This window comes from Amphibalanus amphitrite, unplaced genomic scaffold (assembly GCF_019059575.1).
Source record: "Amphibalanus amphitrite isolate SeventyFive unplaced genomic scaffold, NRLGWU_Aamphi_draft 000087F_arrow, whole genome shotgun sequence".
Classification (NCBI taxonomy): domain Eukaryota; kingdom Metazoa; phylum Arthropoda; class Thecostraca; order Balanomorpha; family Balanidae; genus Amphibalanus; species Amphibalanus amphitrite.
The window spans coordinates 732,357-750,451 of record NW_024881583.1 but is presented as its reverse complement, the minus strand read 5'-3'; the positions used below and the strand labels follow the sequence as shown (position 1 = coordinate 750,451).

At 50.7% G+C, this 18,095-nt stretch overlaps 2 protein-coding genes across 8 annotated transcripts in view; one reads left to right on the top strand and one right to left on the bottom strand.

The window, feature by feature from the left end:
- Nucleotides 1-695: 695 nt before the first annotated feature.
- LOC122379936 (CUE domain-containing protein 1-like) lies at nt 696-14,780 on the top strand. 7 transcript variants are annotated; one of them, XM_043362607.1, is made up of 9 exons: nt 696-923; nt 4,984-5,209; nt 5,958-6,052; nt 6,372-6,468; nt 11,343-11,565; nt 12,111-12,149; nt 12,424-12,531; nt 12,902-13,080; nt 13,305-14,780. In XM_043362607.1, the coding sequence occupies exons 2-9, from the start codon at nt 5,090-5,092 to the stop codon at nt 13,374-13,376; spliced, it is 933 nt and encodes a 310-aa protein (XP_043218542.1). In that variant the 5' UTR covers nt 696-923; nt 4,984-5,089; the 3' UTR covers nt 13,377-14,780. The 7 variants fall into 7 exon arrangements, with proteins under 7 accessions (XP_043218542.1, XP_043218544.1, XP_043218543.1 ...); XM_043362608.1 differs by lacking the exon at nt 696-923 and adding an exon at nt 1,228-1,417; XM_043362605.1 differs by lacking the exon at nt 696-923 and adding an exon at nt 3,200-3,372.
- The window catches only part of LOC122379935 (THO complex subunit 5 homolog), a 22,151-nt gene continuing 18,762 nt past the window's right edge, over nt 14,707-18,095 (bottom strand). Inside the window, exons 13-15 of the mRNA XM_043362602.1 lie at nt 16,848-16,975; nt 16,355-16,527; nt 14,707-15,361 (exon numbers count right to left, since the gene is read on the bottom strand). Coding sequence (XP_043218537.1) covers nt 15,292-15,361; nt 16,355-16,527; nt 16,848-16,975 — 371 coding nt within the window. The 3' untranslated portion in view covers nt 14,707-15,291. The remainder of the gene's footprint in view (nt 15,362-16,354; nt 16,528-16,847; nt 16,976-18,095) is intronic.

Below are 18,095 nucleotides of genomic sequence, written 5' to 3'. Positions count from 1 at the left end.
TCAGTCGTGGAGTTGAGCGATTGCGATTGCCGAGCCGGCGGACCCCGACCATGAGACTGAGATCAACTCGAGCGACGCGAATACGGGATCCAAACCAATATAGGTAGTACCGACCGTGGTATGCGGCACATAATTTTCCGGCCGATTAGAACGGATCGGTCGAATCACGGATTACTTTACTTCATTTATGGTACGAGTTCATGCTCCTGGTCTATAGTCTATAGGGTCCAGTAGTATATACTATATAGGGCATTGGGGCGATGACGTCGCTTCAGCCTTGAAGTCAGCCGTAGTCACGAGTAGTAAAGTAATCTTGGTAGTCACATACCTTCAACTGATGACGTTGACGATCCGTGCAAAGCTGCATGGTCATACCAGTGTTTTTATATACCTTGGGTCATACAACTTCTTGCTACTTGGTTACAGGTCAGAAATAAAGCAGTAATAAGTAGCCTAAAAAATATAAACGAATGCCCGTCCACAACAAAGATCAGATGCAAAATGCGGCTATTACTTTACAACTTTGCAACAACTTTGTACAGCCCTGGATATATGGAAACACAAAAGTTAGCGCAGCAGCCTCTTTTGCGGCAAAATCTTGTGTTCGACGATGACACTTTTGTAGTTTGTTGACAGAAAACAGTGGACATTTATTACATTCATACAGTTTTTCGGTCACATTGTACAAGCTATTTTAGCTGGAAATTATTTAACTATGTGCTTTGTTTCTCTCTTAACCAAGTGTTTAACGATGAAATCAGCTAATTTGCATCGAAAGCTATCATTTCTTGTTGTTGTTCCGCTATTTGCTACCGCTACATCCGGCGGGACTGAACATTTTTGTCTAATTGGATTTAAGGATACCTTGTTGTGGATTCAAAGTTTTCAATTTTCAAGCAAGCTTTTGGCAAGCTTCAAGTGAGGTCAGAGATGTGCATTTTTATTATTTTCTCTGGCTGGTGGTGTTGGGATATATTTAATCCATGGACAGTCCAGTAACATTATTGAAACTTCCGAAATGGTGATGTTGCAGATTGCAGAAAGCCATTTGTTCAGCAGGCCAACTTGTCAGATTTATTGGTATTATTACAGAAAGAGTCTGATCAGGAATGTCACTATAAAAGTCATACCACATGATACATTTTGACCTCCTGAGCTCATATCTGATAATTGTTCATGGTGCAACCAAGTGCATTACACACTTGTAATGTTTACCATCACCAACAGACCCCCAACCCCCCCAACACTGCTCCTGCCGCCATCACCAGCATTGAAAGGATAAATTTCTAGGTTGAGTGAAAAATCACATTACATACAGATGCTATTCAATTTCACTATGAAAGTGACGTCATAAAAATATTTGTGGTGAACCGGTGCAGTGCCGAATGCAATGCCTTAGGAGAGTTTACAGGCAATGGTAAGTCAAATATTTTTAGGTTAAGCGGTCATGCATCAGGCTTCAGCTAGATTCAGGATGTCAAAGAGTGCAAGAATGTGGAAAATTTTTGTCTGGAAAGTGGAAAGTGAATTGGACTCTCTCTGTAATTTTACCGATTCTGATTCATTTGCTGCTTTTAGTTTGACTTTGGGAGGATGTTTAAGTGCTCAACTAAGTTGTTAGCTTATTAATTTGCAACTTCATTGACCCTATTGAGATATATTTAATTTTATATAGATTATGCATCATCTCTTAGCTGAATTGCTTGGAACAATTAGGCTGTTGCCATTTTTGCCTGGGAATTTGCTGTCTCATCAAGCTCTTTGCACTCACAACAGTTGTGTGAATGCTCAGTCAAGATGGAAAGGATAACCAAAAATGTGTGATTTTCAGCTTAGGTTGCACAAGCTATTTTGATTGATTCCACGCCTAGGTACCTAAGTCTTTGTCTGGACAAATCTGCAATCTGTCTGGACAAATCTGCAATCTGTCTGGACAAATCTGCAATCTGCATATGACCTTTCAACTAGAATCAATGAAATAATCAATAATCATGACAAACATATTTTAAACTACCCCAGCTGAACCTTCCAGGTGGTGGGGGGGGGGCATTTTTTGCCCCCCCCCTTTTTGTTTTTCTGACGTATCTCCAGAACCGCTGCGCCGATCGTCACCAAACTTTCAGTACCCTCCCGTGAATAGCTATTGCACATTGTGACCAACATTTTTTCCAAAGGCTATGATAGGTTGGCCGCTAATGACGTCAGAGTGACGTCATTTCTGCCATTTTCGACCCAAAAAAAGGTTTCGCGGGAAGAGCTGTCAGGCCTACAGCTTAAGTGATACAGAAAAATGTTAAAGACATAAAAGGTGTAGAATTAAAAGGGCTACACAACTACTATCTCGAATTTGTGAATTTTTTGGATTTTGACCCCCAAAAATAAAAAATAAAATAGATTTTATAAATATAATAGTTGAAAAATCCAAAAAAGTTTTTTAAATTTCGAAAAAAAACGGAATATATGTGATAGTTCCTACCGCCTTCTATCTACATACCAAATTTGAGATCGATACCTCTTTTTTTGGCTAAGTTATAGCGAAAAAACTGTTCAAAATTAATGACGTCAAATTTTCAAGCTCAATTTTTAGCCATTCCAGAGCTCGTAGCGCAAAACAAAGACCACCATTAGACTCCCCGTGACGAGCTGCATCGAATCAATACCCATTTTATGCAAAACTATCAACTTTGAAATTTGACCTTTTTGACCTGACCTTGACCTGACCTCCACCAGAAAGTGACCTAAACCGTACCTGATGGTCTTATAACCAACACCATTGAGTTGGAAATAAAAAATTGGCCATGAAACATGCATCGCACTGCGCACAACCTTAGTAAAGTTGGGTTCATGTGGTGACCCTTGGTGACCTGACCTGTGACCTGACCTGGTATGACTAGTGACCTCTAATAGCAACATATGTACTAGAAAACTGACGCCCTATCGCTGATTTTCGACAAAATTCGTTTTACTCGGTGTTATAGCTCTTTCTCTAGAAGACCCGTGAACGGTGAAACATTTTATCTTTGACCTGACCTGTGACGTCATCGGTGACCCCGAGGTCAATTAAATTTGGTTTCCCCGTGACAAATTTGACAGGGCTATCGAACGCCGTTTGAATTTTCCGGATCCGTCCAAGTGTCGGAGATACGGGGGGGGGCAAAAAATGCCCCCCCCCCCTTCACCGCGCGGAAGGTGGCCGGGAGGCCCACCGCCTGCCGGGTTAACACATTGTTACCTTACGCAGGTACCCTATGCAGGTATTTTAAAAGATAGAATGGACAAATATTTGTCCACAACAAAGATTTGTCGAAATACTATTTTTATTCCACAGTAACTACTGAGTACTGATCTAAGTGTACCAGGTAAGATAACCAGGTAAGAAGTGAGAAGCTCTGAGTGATGAGAAAAATATGAAGCCCAGAGTTCAGTGCATATTGCTCCCATTGATTATGATCACTTCTGAAATAATTACTGGCTAGTTGGCTCATGCTCCTGTTCAGCCCTTAGATCAGTTCTTCTTAATGTACCTACCATTAAACTCATGTCCAAGTTAGGTGCCTGATGCTCTGTGAATTTAAGATAATGTGCAGAAATTGTGGATGATGGTTACATTTCAAGAGACCTGTTTGTATTGAATTTAACTGTAGGGGAGAGTTGTGGGGTAAGATGCCCAGGGTAGGAATGACGCCCCACCCCCTCTAGCGGCGAAACAAATAATCTAACATGAAAATTAATGTTCTTAGCGTAAAGCGGAAGCCTGTCTTGTTAACTGCACAAAAATTTGCGAGGCTCAGTTGAGCAACGGTTGGCTGGTGATTGCATGTTTTTTATTTGCTGCTTTTAAAAAATATTTTGGTGTCAAAAGATTGTAAATATCCAAGAAGGTAGATTATTTTTATCTCCCTTGCTATGGTCGAGATACACTAACATGCGTGTACTGTGTCCCAACCAGTTTGTTTCAGGTTGTTGTTTTATGGCTAACAAATTGTATTGATTTAATGTTAATTCGGTACCTTGGGGAAAGATGCCCCCTGCCCTGATGGGGAAAGACTCTCTCTATTTCCGTACGCTGTCCTTCAAGCAACCCGTCGAATCATTTATTACATACTTGTGAATGTGATGAGAGACAAAAGCCGATCTGGGACTATTGGGAGTCCAATACGGTCGGGTGCTCCCCATGCCGGTCTCTCGGCCCACACAACGACTTTTTGGGCGGCATCTGACTCTGAGAGCCCTCATGACGGCCTCTGTGAGCCCCATTATTGACTCCAAGGCCCCTCACGACATCCTTTGAGGGCTCCCACGCTGGCTCCACGGGCCGCGCTAGCATCTGAGGTCCCCACGATGGGCTTGAGGGCCCTCAAGCATCATGAAGACCTATAAGGGCCCCACAACGGTCTCCGAACGCCACCACGGAGGCTCGTTTAGCCGCGCTGGACATGATGGCCCTCACAATGACCTCTGAAGCCCCTCACGACGACTTTTTAGGGCCCTTATGATAGCGTTTAGTGTCTACCGCGGGCTCGAAGGGACTACTGATTCCTTCAGGCAATTCACGTGCCCATTTATGTCACTTAAAGTGCAGGGGGCATCTTCCCCAACGCCAGGGGGCGTCTTTCCCACCCTCTGGGGTAAGATGCCCCCTTTCACTTCTTCAGGAAAATGCCTAATAGCAAAAAAGTTATCATATTTCAGGCACGAAAGTGTGATATTTTTTTTAGAAAAATGATGTCGGCTTCCGTTGAAACTCCAAGTTTTTGGTTTCCGATTGTCATTTTCGAATAATATATGACATTGCAAAACCCTGGGCATCTTTCCCCACTCTCCCCTACTATAATTTTGTTAAAAGCCAAGCATAATTTTTCCTAATAATGTACCTGCTTATTTATTTTGGCCACCTGCTGACTGCTGGTATTTCATTTGGCTTAATTTTTCTGTAAAAAAATCCCATTATGGCTTGAGAGCTGACAATTGCTTTTGTTCTAGGTGTATTGAATCTCATTGAATCTCATCAGTCATCTGTATTATTCTGTGACATTGTGCTGTGCTGTGAACAAACATTCAAGCTGTGTTGATTACTAATAATAATATAATGGAACCAACTGGGTCAAGCAACAAGACAACTCCCAAAAGCAAAGGGCAACTGAACTTCCAGAATGCTATGCAAGATTTCAAGAGTATGTTCCCTGGAATGGATGCTGATGTTATTGAGGTTTGTGATGACAATTGATGATGCACTCCCATTCTGATATGCTGCTCCTCCAGGGCCTACTGTGCCTGGATGTCACTTGGATCTTTTAGTGTTTCCATTTTGACGATTCGTGCCACTGTGCTTATTTACACCTACCCACCTACTTGACTGCAAGAACATGAATGTTCATCGTCTGAGTAGATAAGCAATTTTTCAGCCTTCCCTCCATTGAGCTAGCTTGTACCATTTATGGGAGGGCTCCTGCTCCTCCTCTCTCTCTCTTCTTGCATGCCACGCGTGGGCCCCTAGGGGGCCCGCCGCGGGAGCACGTCGACGGGGGGGGGGGGAGTCGGCGCGCCCCACTCCTCGGAGAAACTCCGTGATCTTGGTTTCCGGCTCCTGGAAGATTTCCCGGAGTGTTGGTGTGAAACCCCAGAGCCGGCCTCGGGCGCGGGAGCATGCGGGCTCCTGCTCCTCCTCCGCAGCCCTCCCCCTCTCCTCTGGGCTATGGCTGGTGTGGAAGCCCACCCCACTCCTGGTGATGCAGCAGGGGACGATGCCCGCGGGGCGGACGACACCGGAAATCAAACCCGGAACCTCCAGACCCGCAGGATGACGTCTTAACCTGCGCTATCAGGGCAAATGTTTGCCAACTAAGCACCAGTTGACAAATAAAGTCCGATCAGACAATGTAAATCTGCTAGAGATTGACCAGTTCCAAAGAGTTTTTGTCATCGCTTCTCCCCCTTCCACCTCGCGCTATTCGCAGGCCGTTCTGCGGTCCAACGACGGTCTGGTGGATGTGACCGTCGATCAGCTGATCAGCATGTCTACGGCCGACGCGACGGATGGCGCCGCACCTAGGTAGGGCACCACTCTCATCGCCGGTGTAGTGGCGGCAGTTTTGGAAAGGAACTGCGCTGTATTTTACTTTCAGTGTGATTCATAAAAGTGTTTAAACATAATGAGATAGTCACATTGTAAAATAAGATTTAAAAGAAGATATTATTTGAATAAATAAGAATTTATAAGATAGCTCAGTCAGTGCTAGCTTTCCAGCGTGGGGAGTCTGGTAATATCTGGAAAAGGTTTGAATATCGCGATGTGCCGAGTGTCCGGCGCTATCGCTAGTGTCTCTCATTGTGTCTGGATGGTGTATGACCGTTACTCTGTGTACGGACAGACCGTCCCCGGGCCCATCAGCCTCGCGCCGGTGGCGGCCGCCGCTGCTGCTGCCGCTGCCAGACGACTTTCTGCGGGTGGAGCCGCCTGCCGCTGTGGTGAGTACACTACCTGCCTCTATGTATGTACCGATACACACGGCGAGTGGCCGGCGTCCTGCGGCATTCACCGGGTCGCAGCAAAGAAACACGCATCAAAGTACTCCCACAGCGCTCGCAATTTGCGTCACATTTTATTTCATGTCGTGTTTGAAGAGTACCAGGACTTGCAAAAAAATTGACGTTCATTTTCAATACTGTTTTCTCAACGTTGAGTCTCCGACTTCCGCCTGAGGTTATGTATTTGACTTTCGGTTTTGAATCAGTCATTCAAAATACTCAAATTCGTTTTCTGAGTCTTTTTATGTCGAATGTTACTTGTACAAATGGAAGTTTCTACCTTTATTGACTCTACATCATGCTTTGAACGCATGCATCATTATCAGAATATGCGAGCAACAGCGATTGTCCGATGGCCCTATTGATATGGACAAATCACCTGCCCTGTTGTGATGGTGGTGATGCATCAATCTCACCAATGCAGTCGATTGATGTGTATTGTGCAACGATAATTTTTTATGCCAAATGATAGCTTGAATCTGATGCCAACTTGGCACCATTTGGCAAACATCGATAGTAGAAACCTCGGGAACTGTGCACAAGCAAATCGTGCAGGGTTCAACTTTATCCAGCTGGTTCTTTTGAACTGAAACTACGAACGACTTATTATACGCCAGTAGTTGGCTGCAGTCATTCGATAAGAAGCTATGGAAATGACTCACTTCAGATGGACGATGTGTTCGTGGTGTTACTGGGCTGCGACATCGTAGACCAGTTTCGGTTGACACCGTCTCACTGGTGACCCGTTGTACTGCACCACCAGTTCACCATCATCACTTGGTTTCTGAGACCGGGCTTTTACAGCAATTACCGCTTACATCATACCTAACGGGGGCTGGTCGGCCGTCCTCTCCGTAATCGGGGTGTGGGTAATAGTGTTCTGGTTTGTGCAGGGAAATTACTCTGCATAAAACCGCCTCATTAACCCTGCTGAGATAACGCTGGGTGCCAAGTATTCGCAGACTGGTGTTGTAAGCCCGGTTTGACCTGCCCCGGCGTTCGTTGTTTGGTTCTAACACAGCTGGTATGCCGTCAGTGATAGTCATCACTTTGTAGCCCAGATGAGGTCAGTGTGGGGGGAAGGGGGAGAGATATCGACACTGAATTCTTCCCTTTACTTGTAACTTCCAATGAAGACTCGGTCTCTCAGATATCAATTTGTGCAACTCGACGATCGCTCTCCTTCCCTCAACTCAATTTTTATCAGTGCCACAACGACCATAGTGCTGCCGAGATTCGTGCGGCGTTAGATGAACTATGCCCTAATTCTTATTCGACGTCATTTTTCACATTTTGAAAGACGGTGTCCCATTTTATGGGGAATATTTTATTAGACAATTTTTATTGCGGATCAAAAACGTAAAGGTAATACGCAACGAAAGTGCATTGTTTGGTGCTATTAATACCGATTCCACTTTATTACAGAGTTTATCGATTGCACTTTAAAGTCAATGGTTTCTAGTACTGTTGCCTCTGGATTCTAATCGTAACTTAAAATTTGAAATTCACGTATGAAAAAGGTATTCTAAAGCAGCCTAACGTGGGTGAAGCTCAGCGTCGCTTTTGGATATTATTTAGTGGATATTGATCGTCAAATTGAAAAAAAGGATTATGAAGAACTCACCGATAGTTGTAAATATGAACACCGCAAATGTCGAAACCACCTTTACTACAATTAAGGCGTGAAGTTCACCATCATACCCGCCACAAAAAGCATTCGCTTAGTTCGTATGTGACCGTCTACTTCCATTCATTAAAATTCTACTCAGGTCAGACGGACAAGTCCGATTTGTTTCCACCGTCTCGCCCTGTCCGAGACTGTATCTGGTGGGCCCCTCGGTCTAGGGTCGACCTTCAAGGCCACGGGTCTGCTCGTCACTCGCCACTCATCCACTCGTCTGTTCTCTGCTGACTTTACTCTGTCAACGACATAACGGTGCTGAGGTCGCTCTTCTCCCCCACCCAATGTGACCGGAACACTGCACTCCCCGCCGCGCCGCCCGGTGTGCGATATAGCCGCTGGTCTCGCGCTGAGCACCCCGGTGTTGTAATCGCCGGGGACCGAGCGGCCCACGCGGCCGGCGCCACTTCAGTGCGTTGCCCGGCGCGCCCGCGGTGGCCCGGTGTTTGTTTGAGCGCTGTGTGGCCTGTATCGCAGCACTGCTCCTTGCCCGATAGAGGCCGGCCAGTGGTCAGTGGGAAGATAGTGCTCAGTGGAGGGCGCACTGCTCTGTGTGTGGTGCGGCCTGTCGTGACGGCGGGCGCAGTACGACGGTGCGGTGGGACCTGCCGTGGCGGGCGCAGTACGACGGTGCGGTGCGATTGATGGTGTGTCGTGTTGAGAAGGGTGGACGTGCAGCCGAGGACGGAACTGTGAGCTGTGCCCACTTTGCCGCCGTGAACCTCACCGGTGCCTCGAAACGGGACACTGCTCGGGGCGAGGCAGTCTTAGAGTGCTGTGGGATCGACGGTGTGCTCCTGGTTTTCTGATTGCGAGTGACCGCTGCAAGTACCCAACTGAGCGGAACCTGACGATGGGTGGTACATATTGCATTGTCCTGTGAAACTGCCAGCTTCGAGAGCTGCTGGACCACTGTCGCTGACCCCAACGCCGCCAGTGCGCGGCATACGCTCTGTGCTATACCCGTGCCACCCACTTACCTGAGTGAGCAGCGACAGCCCGCCATCATGTGTCTCCAACAACAGCCGCTCATTCAGGAGCGTCTACTGCTGCAGCCCCTGGGCGGTGACGAGTCTCCACCCGCCCCCGCCCCCGCCCACACATCCTCCGGCCGGCCGGAGAGCGGCTCCTCGTGGCTGTCATGGCTGTGGTCCCTCCTCTGCTGCCTGCCGAGCCCCGTGACGCTGCTGAAGGAGGCCTATGTGCGCTGGTACGATGCTCGCGCGCGGCGGCGCTTCCTGCGTCGCCAGCGGCGTTGGCAGGAGGACTGTGCGGCCATGGCGGCCGCTGAAGCCGAGAGGGGACACCTGGTGCCCGGGGACGGACGGGTTTCGGAAGGAACGGGCGCAGATGACGGAGATATGGTTAGTAGAGACGAAAGCTGAGGTTTGCAGGGTGATCGGTTAAGATATTTGGATACCGAGGTAGTCCTCTGATCGAGGATGTTGGTACAGGGGAGTCACTTTGACCAGTGGATAGTCTTTCAAAGTTATGTCACTGTTATTGCATGTTGATTCTTGCAATGCGCGGCACATACTTTGCAATGTTTTTCTACATTAAGTTCTTCACCGTGGAACTGCCTAGTGCGCCGTGGTGTTAGGGTGGGCCTGGGCGTGTTTAGCGATGCGCTGTTCCAATATTTGAGTTATCAGGTGGGACAGGTATCTGCAGCGAGGCGCACACTCCCATTTGTTTGCGGTGTATGATAGCCATAACTGCACTGGTCGCTCCCTGGTGAGACAGTACAGGACAACAGTTTCAGCGTAATTCACCATAACTGGCTTGGAGGCTGCGCATCAAATCCAAGGGTGGATGGTGGGTACTAGTTCATTACCGAGTGAACAATGAACAATTACAAGTCGTAAATCTCACTGTCCCTCTCGTTTACTTAGGTTAGGGGATAGCATCATAAATGGGGCGATGACTCTCACACTATTTCCGTCTCTATCTGAAGACCATCGTCTGAGTCTCTAAAGTTTGAATAGTCGGTGATATTCACTACCCCGCAATAATCAGCGGGCTGCCCAGCCCGTCTCGCCCCGCTGTCGGACCATCAGGGCCCCACGGTATTGTCTATTGTTCATTGTCTGCCGCCCCGGTCCCGCCCTGTCCTCCTCTCCCCTCCCCCTCCCGTCCCCTCACTGGTCACTGGTCCAAGGCCAGACCGGTCTGTCGGCCAGTTTGTTATTTTTCGGTGTGTCCGATGGGCACATGCGCCGTGAACCGGTGTTCTACTATGGGCCGGATGATAGTCGTCCGTATACATAGGTGTTATAAGCTTACTTTTGGTCATATCGCTCAGGGTTGTAATGCACACTACAGTAGGATATTAATTACAATAATTATTTCGAATAGGATCTTCCATTGTTGTGTTATTTCCGGCTGCTGATGCTAGAATACTGGGAGTCCCACCGACGGCAGAGCATTACAGCATTAGTGCTCCATGAGAGCTTCAGAGCGACACACGTTGGGCAGCTGCCACGTGAGGGGTGCGACCTGACATTAACATCCGTCCACTAACACACCCGGGAAGTGGAACAAAGACACTCTTGGGTAGTCGCAAAAAGGCTGTGTATCCGAGTGGAAGAGGTCAACCTGCCCTTACTGGGTCATGGATCGTCCACGAGTTGAGCCGGCTTGCTCGCACCGTCAAATCTGTTAGTTCATGCGCATCTCTTGGGGAATTCGAGCCACTCACGTGTCACTTGGCCTTTGTCCATGGCTTTGATACACAGCAGCAGTACCAAGACCCGCCCCACCCCAGTCTGCTGTTGCTGTCCTGCTCACCAGGGCTGCGGAGTCGATGGATTTTCGGCGACTCCGACTCCGACTCCGACTCCGGCTTTCAAAAACCAGCTCCGACTCCGACTCCGACTCCGGGCAGAATTGTTGACTCCGACCGACTCCAACTCCCGACTCCGACTCCGCAGACCTAGCAGGGCTGCGGAGTCGACAGATTTTCGGTGACTCCGACTCCGACTCCGGCTCGGGTTTCTAAAATCGACTCCGACTCCGACTCCGACTCCGGTCACAACTGTCGACTCCGAACGACTCCGACTCCGACTCCGACTCCGACTCCGCAGCCCTGCTGCTCACTGCTCACACACCTGCCCTCCCTCCCGCCTCGTTGCAGCGCTCGCCGACCGGTGGCGCCCCTGGCGGCGGCCCGCTGAACTCTGCCGGCCTGCAGGAGCGGCTGGCCGAGAACCGCCGTCAGCTGGCGGCTCTGGGCTCCCAGCCGGACCCCGAACTGGCCCAGTACCTCGAGGACGAGCGGGTGGCGCTCATGCTGCAGAATGACGAGTTCATGGACGAGCTGCGCAGGAACCGGGAGTTCATGGACGCGCTCGATGTCGGTCAGTGGTCGGGACGGCGTCAGGCTGGGGTGTGCTTTGTTAGTGGTCGGGGCCGGCTGGACTGGGGACGGGGTGTGTGGTTCAGTCGTTGGAACGAGTCTGGCTGTGATTGAGTGTGGTTTGCCGTTGGTGTGCCCCAGTACAAATACGAGAATGCCTTAATTGCTCACTTCCCCACGAGCCAGCTACTTCGATAGTTTCGATAGATTGCTCATGTGTCATCCCCTTCACGTTGCTCGTCTTATTTTGTTGTGTTTTAGATTTTGTCTCGTGTTGTTGAAGGCGATAATAGAAGACACATGTTACATGGGCTGTTCGTTACTGCGCCATTCCCTTGTAGTTGCCAGAGTTCACAATGTTGATGTTGGCGCCCCAAAGACACACCTGCTATGCATGCGCTCGGACCGACTGGCCAGAGCCCCTTGTGGGGTGCCCCTGGGTGGATTCCTGGCCGCAGATACGATATTGACTGCCTGCATGGTGTGCTGTCTTTTGGAGCCTCTTTTTGTTACGTTTGTTTGAAGTTTGTTTGGTTCTTTCCGCAGATACCGCCCATTTAGACGGTCCCCAGTGGCGTGACTACGGTAAGATATAGGATGAATGTGCTTAGATTATCTTGTTTTGTTTCGCAATTCATCACCATCACCCGCGTTAGATGACATATTTCAGAGCATTGTCACGTCACACTATGCACCTCGAAGAAAACACTACTGTAGGCACAGTTGACACAACTTGACCATTTGTGATTTTTTATAAGTTAATGTTTGAGGGTGATCCTAATCCTATAATAGTGCACACCGCAGCATTTCTATTTGCCCCCAGCTGTCTGACCGTGTTATGTGTCCTCCGCTCGGACAGAATCGCTGGACGAGCCGGGTCGGCCGGCCGCCGGCGGGGACGGGCCGCCCTTCACCAAGTACCCCGACGACGAGGCCTTCAGGGAGCGGCTCAAACACATGGGAAAAGGTCGGTCTGTGGGCGGCGCGGCCCGCATTGGCTGGCTAAGCAGAGACGGAAGCGGCACTGCTATCATCCATTGATGCGGGATACAGAGATAACGGCTTCTCGAGGCATATTGATACAGTGATATTGGAATCGGCGGATGACAGTAATATTCTAAGGGGTCAGTGGACGTACAATTTTAATGCAATATTCCATCAACTATAACTCGTCCGGCTTATACACAGATGGCTGCACAGAGACTGCACTAGTTAGGGTGACTAGGAATCTACCCAGGGGGCTGACTAATTAGATAATGCCTATGGCACAGACCCTGTGCCGCCCATTCTCGGCGTTTCCACGTACACTGACCGACCCCTCCCCTCCTCTACTGCAGCCTCTCGGAAGAAGTTCTCGCAGCTGGCGCGGCTGTTCCACTTTAACCGGCGGGGCGGCGCCCGCCACCTGCTGGCACCCGGCGCCGCTCCCAGTGGCGACCAGCTGCTGCTCGTGGAGGACCCGCTCACAGAGGAGGACTTCAACTCCGAGCCCAGCTCGTCACTGGCGCCGCCGTTCGTAAGTGAAACATCATTTGGTCATTAGTGGACTGGCGAACAGGTGCCGCTATGGTCGGAATGAAAGTTATTTGTGGGCTTAGGTCTCTCGCCAGCCCATCTGATCAGACCTACATCGGCGATCCACAAGTATCAAAATGGTGAGTCGGCGGCTCTGACCATGCTCTCAGATAATAAATTACTCATCCAGTACGACCTGAACTGATTGATCCCCGGCGCCCCCAGGTGGACCGTCACTCGGTGCAGACCAGCTCACCGGGCGGACGCAATCGGACCGGAGGAGACCAGATGGTCTGAGAGGTCCCGAGACCAGCTGGCCTGAGCCGTCCCCGGACCCAGAGACCCGCTGGTCTGGTCTGAGCGGCTCCCAGACCCCGGGTCCAGTCAGACCACGGTTCCAGACCAGCGAGCCTGAGTGGCCCCAGCGTCGGATCGGCGGCAACCAGCTGGTCGAGTGGTCTCCAGACTCCAATACCTACTGGTCTTTGGGACCATCTGGCCCCATAGACCAGGGGGTCGAAGTGGTCCCACAGGCCAGCCGGACCGACTCGTCCCGGGACCGGAGCCACCGAGACTCGTCAAGTCTGCTACCGGCGCGAGCGGGGTCGGCGGCGGCGGGCGGGTCAGCTACGGGGCCGTTCCCTTGGGTAATGGGCGCAGCTTCCGTGTGGCACGTGTGTTACCAATGGCCAACCGAGAGGCTCTGAATTATTACTGAAAGGGGCGTGCGGGTCAGTGCATGTTTTGAGAGCGACTTTGTAGTTGTTTGGAGGCAGTATTGTTTGTGAAAATGATATGAAGGCGCTGTGAATTCTGCTGCCTGTCGTTTTGTTGATGATTTTTGCGTCGGTTTACATGTCTTCGGTTAATTGAAGGCAAATGAGCCATATTTGGGTTAATGATATGCCTATTTGATAGTGCATGCGTAGTAATATTGTTTTATTCTTGGAGTGGTTTATTTAGTGATTTCGTGAGTCGCGACTTGTGAGTTTTGTGGATGCAGTTTCGGGTGTACTGGGAATTTTGGCAGCTACCTGCAAATCGCAACGTGTCTGTGCAATACTGATCAAGCAGTTGCTTCCAGTTGTTGAACGTGTGAATAAGTGTTCAGGTGTATGTATATGGTTGTGCGTAAGCAGAGCGTCCCTTCGGAGGATGCATTTGTGGTCAGTATGGTGTCGTGTGGTGGACGGGGCGCGGTCCGTCTGGGAGGGGCCGCCCGTATATACAGCGGCGTGTGCGTATATTGCCTCTGTATACCACCTGTATCACCGCCCTGTTAATCGGGCCGTGGGGGATGTGAGGGCCGCTCACTGAGCTGCACCGCGGCCACGCAGTGGGTTCACTTACACCCGTGTGGTGCCCAGCGCGGCGGCTGGTCTTGTGCGTCGACCGGCCCCATTTGCCACACCCCAGTTATAATGGCGTGCGCTGCGCTGAGGCCGCCACCCTTTCATGTATCGCCGTAGTGAGTGTATATCGGCCGGCGCGCGGCCGTCCCCAGTGCCTGCGGCGGTCTGTGTGCCGGGCGGTTCCACTGTGGTACCGTCCCAGCAGGGCCGCCCGCCGGCCGTCCCACATGTACCGCCCACGCGCACCGCCACGGACGTATATATCAAACGCAAAACGCAATATATTCCCATGTATACTGTATGCTGTGAATGGTTGAACTCGAACAATACACACCAATGCGTATTCAGATGATTCTGTTTGAACTTCCTAGGGATGACGCAGCCGTCAGTTATACAGGAAAGTTTGTTGAACGAATGTTGCATGAAACAAAGTAGAGAAACACGTAGCTTTACCGCTTAATCGGCAAGCGATTCTCCTAGCCGGTAGTTCAGACACTACGTCATCCATCGCTGGCCAAAGGACGGTCGAACAGGACTGCCAACTCCATTTAGCCAGCACGGACGCCACATCAAGCCGGATCGCGGCGGTCGGTCGGCTCTGCACTCCACCGCACTCGCCCCGCACCGCTTATGAAGCCGTACAATCCCTGCCGGCTCACCAGTTCTCCCCTCCGCCCTCCCCCCCCCCCCCCGTACCGCCGTCAAACCCTCCTCACTCTATGTCGCGGTCGTTTACGAACAGCGCGGCGGCTAGCGAGAGCGACGGTCCACCATTACCGTCAAACACCGAGCGGTCGGGCAGCATTACCTCCTCCCCCCCCCCATCCCAGCTCGAAAGCCTCTTGAGCTGCCACAGCGTCTCAGCCGGTCCCGTGCGTGAACATGTGCAGCGCTGGGTCGTAGCGCAGTGGCGGCACTCGGTCCCGGCCGCTGAAACACGCGACAAACACCCGTCAGTCAGGGATATTGGGTATACCTGGGGGCAAGTAACGATCAGCGGGGATGGAGCGAGCCTACGGGGAGACGGACAACAGCTTGTGGGACACGGAGGTTAACTACGGGCAACCACCAGGCGGATATTGTAGGAGACAGAACATAATCCATCATCGGACGACCACCAATGCCAGATCCGCAATGCTGCCTAATCCCGATTTTCAGAACGGGATGGCAGCAGAGCCTAAGCCACTCTATGTAAATACATCCGCTCCGACCAGCGCACAGTGCATTAGCCGTCGTCCGAACGACAAATAAATGCTAACCATTTCGGGAAGCTGTCCGGCCCGCCTCCGGCTCTGACATTGCGGCAAATAACGAGCCATCCCGAGCAGACAAGCCGCGGTGGGCAGGTAACTGGCAAGGGTAGCTGGAGGGAGCGGCTTAGTTTCCATCAGTTATGGAGCGACGGTGTATTAATACCCACAAGCTCTAAAGCAAACCAAATAAAAACTGAACATGCTTGGGTCAGACAGATGTTTCTGGGTAAGTGGAGGAGCGTGGGGTTGGGATGGCGTGGGCGGCGGACGACACGAGGAGGCGAACGGGACTGCCTCATCAAAAGGAGATACACACGAACGGACAGGTGCGGGCGTAGAGTGTATGTAACTGGCGCTGTGCGCAGAATAATAACAGAACAACGCAGTACATGGAACGTCGATTGGGTCAGACTCAGACTGAGATGGAACACAAAGCAGATGGTACGCGGACAGCTATATAATCGGCTCAACATTACCTTGTATCGCGTCTGTGCCCCATAATGAACATTGGAAAGCATTATCTATTGTGGTCTACAGTTTCTCAGCGAAAGACAAAGATATATGGGCAGACGACCTTCCATCCATGCCCCGGCTATCACTCAGTGCTGCAGCCGTCCCGCGGATGTCTCCCGTCCCTCCATCCCTCCACCCCCCCCCCCCCCCCGCTCACCGGTGGGGCCGCAGCGTCAGTCGGTGGTGGGTCGGCTCCCCGCCCCCGTCGGCCGTTCTCTGGAGCACGTCCAGCGCCGTGGCCGCCGTAGCCAGCACGGCCGGCAGCACGGCAGCCCTCGAGCCGCCGACCAGACGGCTCGGTACAGAGACGTTCAGCTCACACTCCAGCGCCTGAGGTGAGAGAACGGCGGATGTGAGGCTGGCGCGGTGAGCGTGGGGCTGGACTGGGAGAAAGACAGAAAGCTTGAGGTGGGGCTGCGTGGACCTTTTCGTTACTCTTCTTACTTGCCATTTTTAGGCCAGCTAGACATTTCGGAGAACATCTGACAATAAGAAAAAAGCTCATTACGTATGATACAATGTCAGCTATAATGAGAGGTAATGAGTAATCAGACAGCGCCCATGCAAATCGTAACCTGAGCTCCACAATTCACAGCCACAGTCCCCGAAGCTACACACCCTGAGCTCCACAGTTTGTTATAGTCACTTACCCTGAGTGCCGATGAGCTGGCGGCGCGCGGGCTGCTGGCGCCCCGTTTGGTGGCCAGTTTCAGGCCCACGAGCGGCGGCACCCGCGGGTGCTGGGGACTCAGCGCCACGTAACAGCTCAGCTGCAGACCTGGCCGACAGAGGGCGGACTCAGCGCCGGGTACACTACTTCAGTATCGGGGCGTTCAGTATTCAGCGGTATAAGTACGGGAAAGGCAAAAACTGTAGCAGGGGATAAGGCAGTCGTATGAGGCCACCCCAGCATCTGTAGCAAGTAATCATTCAGCTGTCTAAGGTCAATATCTAAGGCATCAAACCACATGCACGGAGTATTAACTGCACAAAATGTTGCTAAGCAACTGGAACGACTATACTGTATCACCAAAATTCACTGAGGTGATTGAGCAGCATCAAGACAAAAAAAAAAAAAAAAAAAACGATGCATTCGGTAATGTAGTCTTACTGCATCAGATAGAAGCTCAGTCGCATCTCTTAACAAATACCGCACCGCGCTGGGCGATAGCGCACGAACAGTTAACCTAGAAATAGGTGCGGCAGTTTATTGTGACCCATCAGTGATTAAGCCAGCCATGGGTAGGCGGAGAAGCAGACTGACGGTCCTACTCAGACCAACTAAGCCAACCTTAACGAGGCGGTAGTATTAGCAGGTTGCGAAGAGATTACGTGATACGACACTAAGGCAATTTTGTCGACTGAAGTAGCCTAAAAATAGCCACATATTCGCACGAACAGTTTTCTAAGTTTCTGGGCAATTACCGTTGCCACAAAAAACAGCGGATGGTGACACTTTTCTCGAGCTGTCGTGAAATTCTAGGTCGGCGACTACATCGTTTCCCAAAAGCACACGGTTTGTAGTTAAATGAACAAGAATCGATGAGATGACGCAAGAATCACTCTAAGTTAATGACACATATTAGCCAGGTTGATGTTACATTTATAGTCCTGGGTCCAGTTACCATGCAACCTGAGACTGTAAGTGTAAGAGCGCTGGTAGCCTGAGTCGCACTGAATAGATCTGATGCCTTCGTATCTAATTCTGGACAGGTATTTAGATGTCTCTGTGCCTGATGTGATTACATAACCACCGCGGGGCAGGAATTTGTCTGACATGCCGTGTGCCGTGCTCGCATTACAGGGCGCCGACCGCCGCGGGCAGCGCGGTCGCCAGGAGACATCCCCGCATACTGCCTAGCGCATCATTACACGGTAGCACAGTCTGTCACACTCCG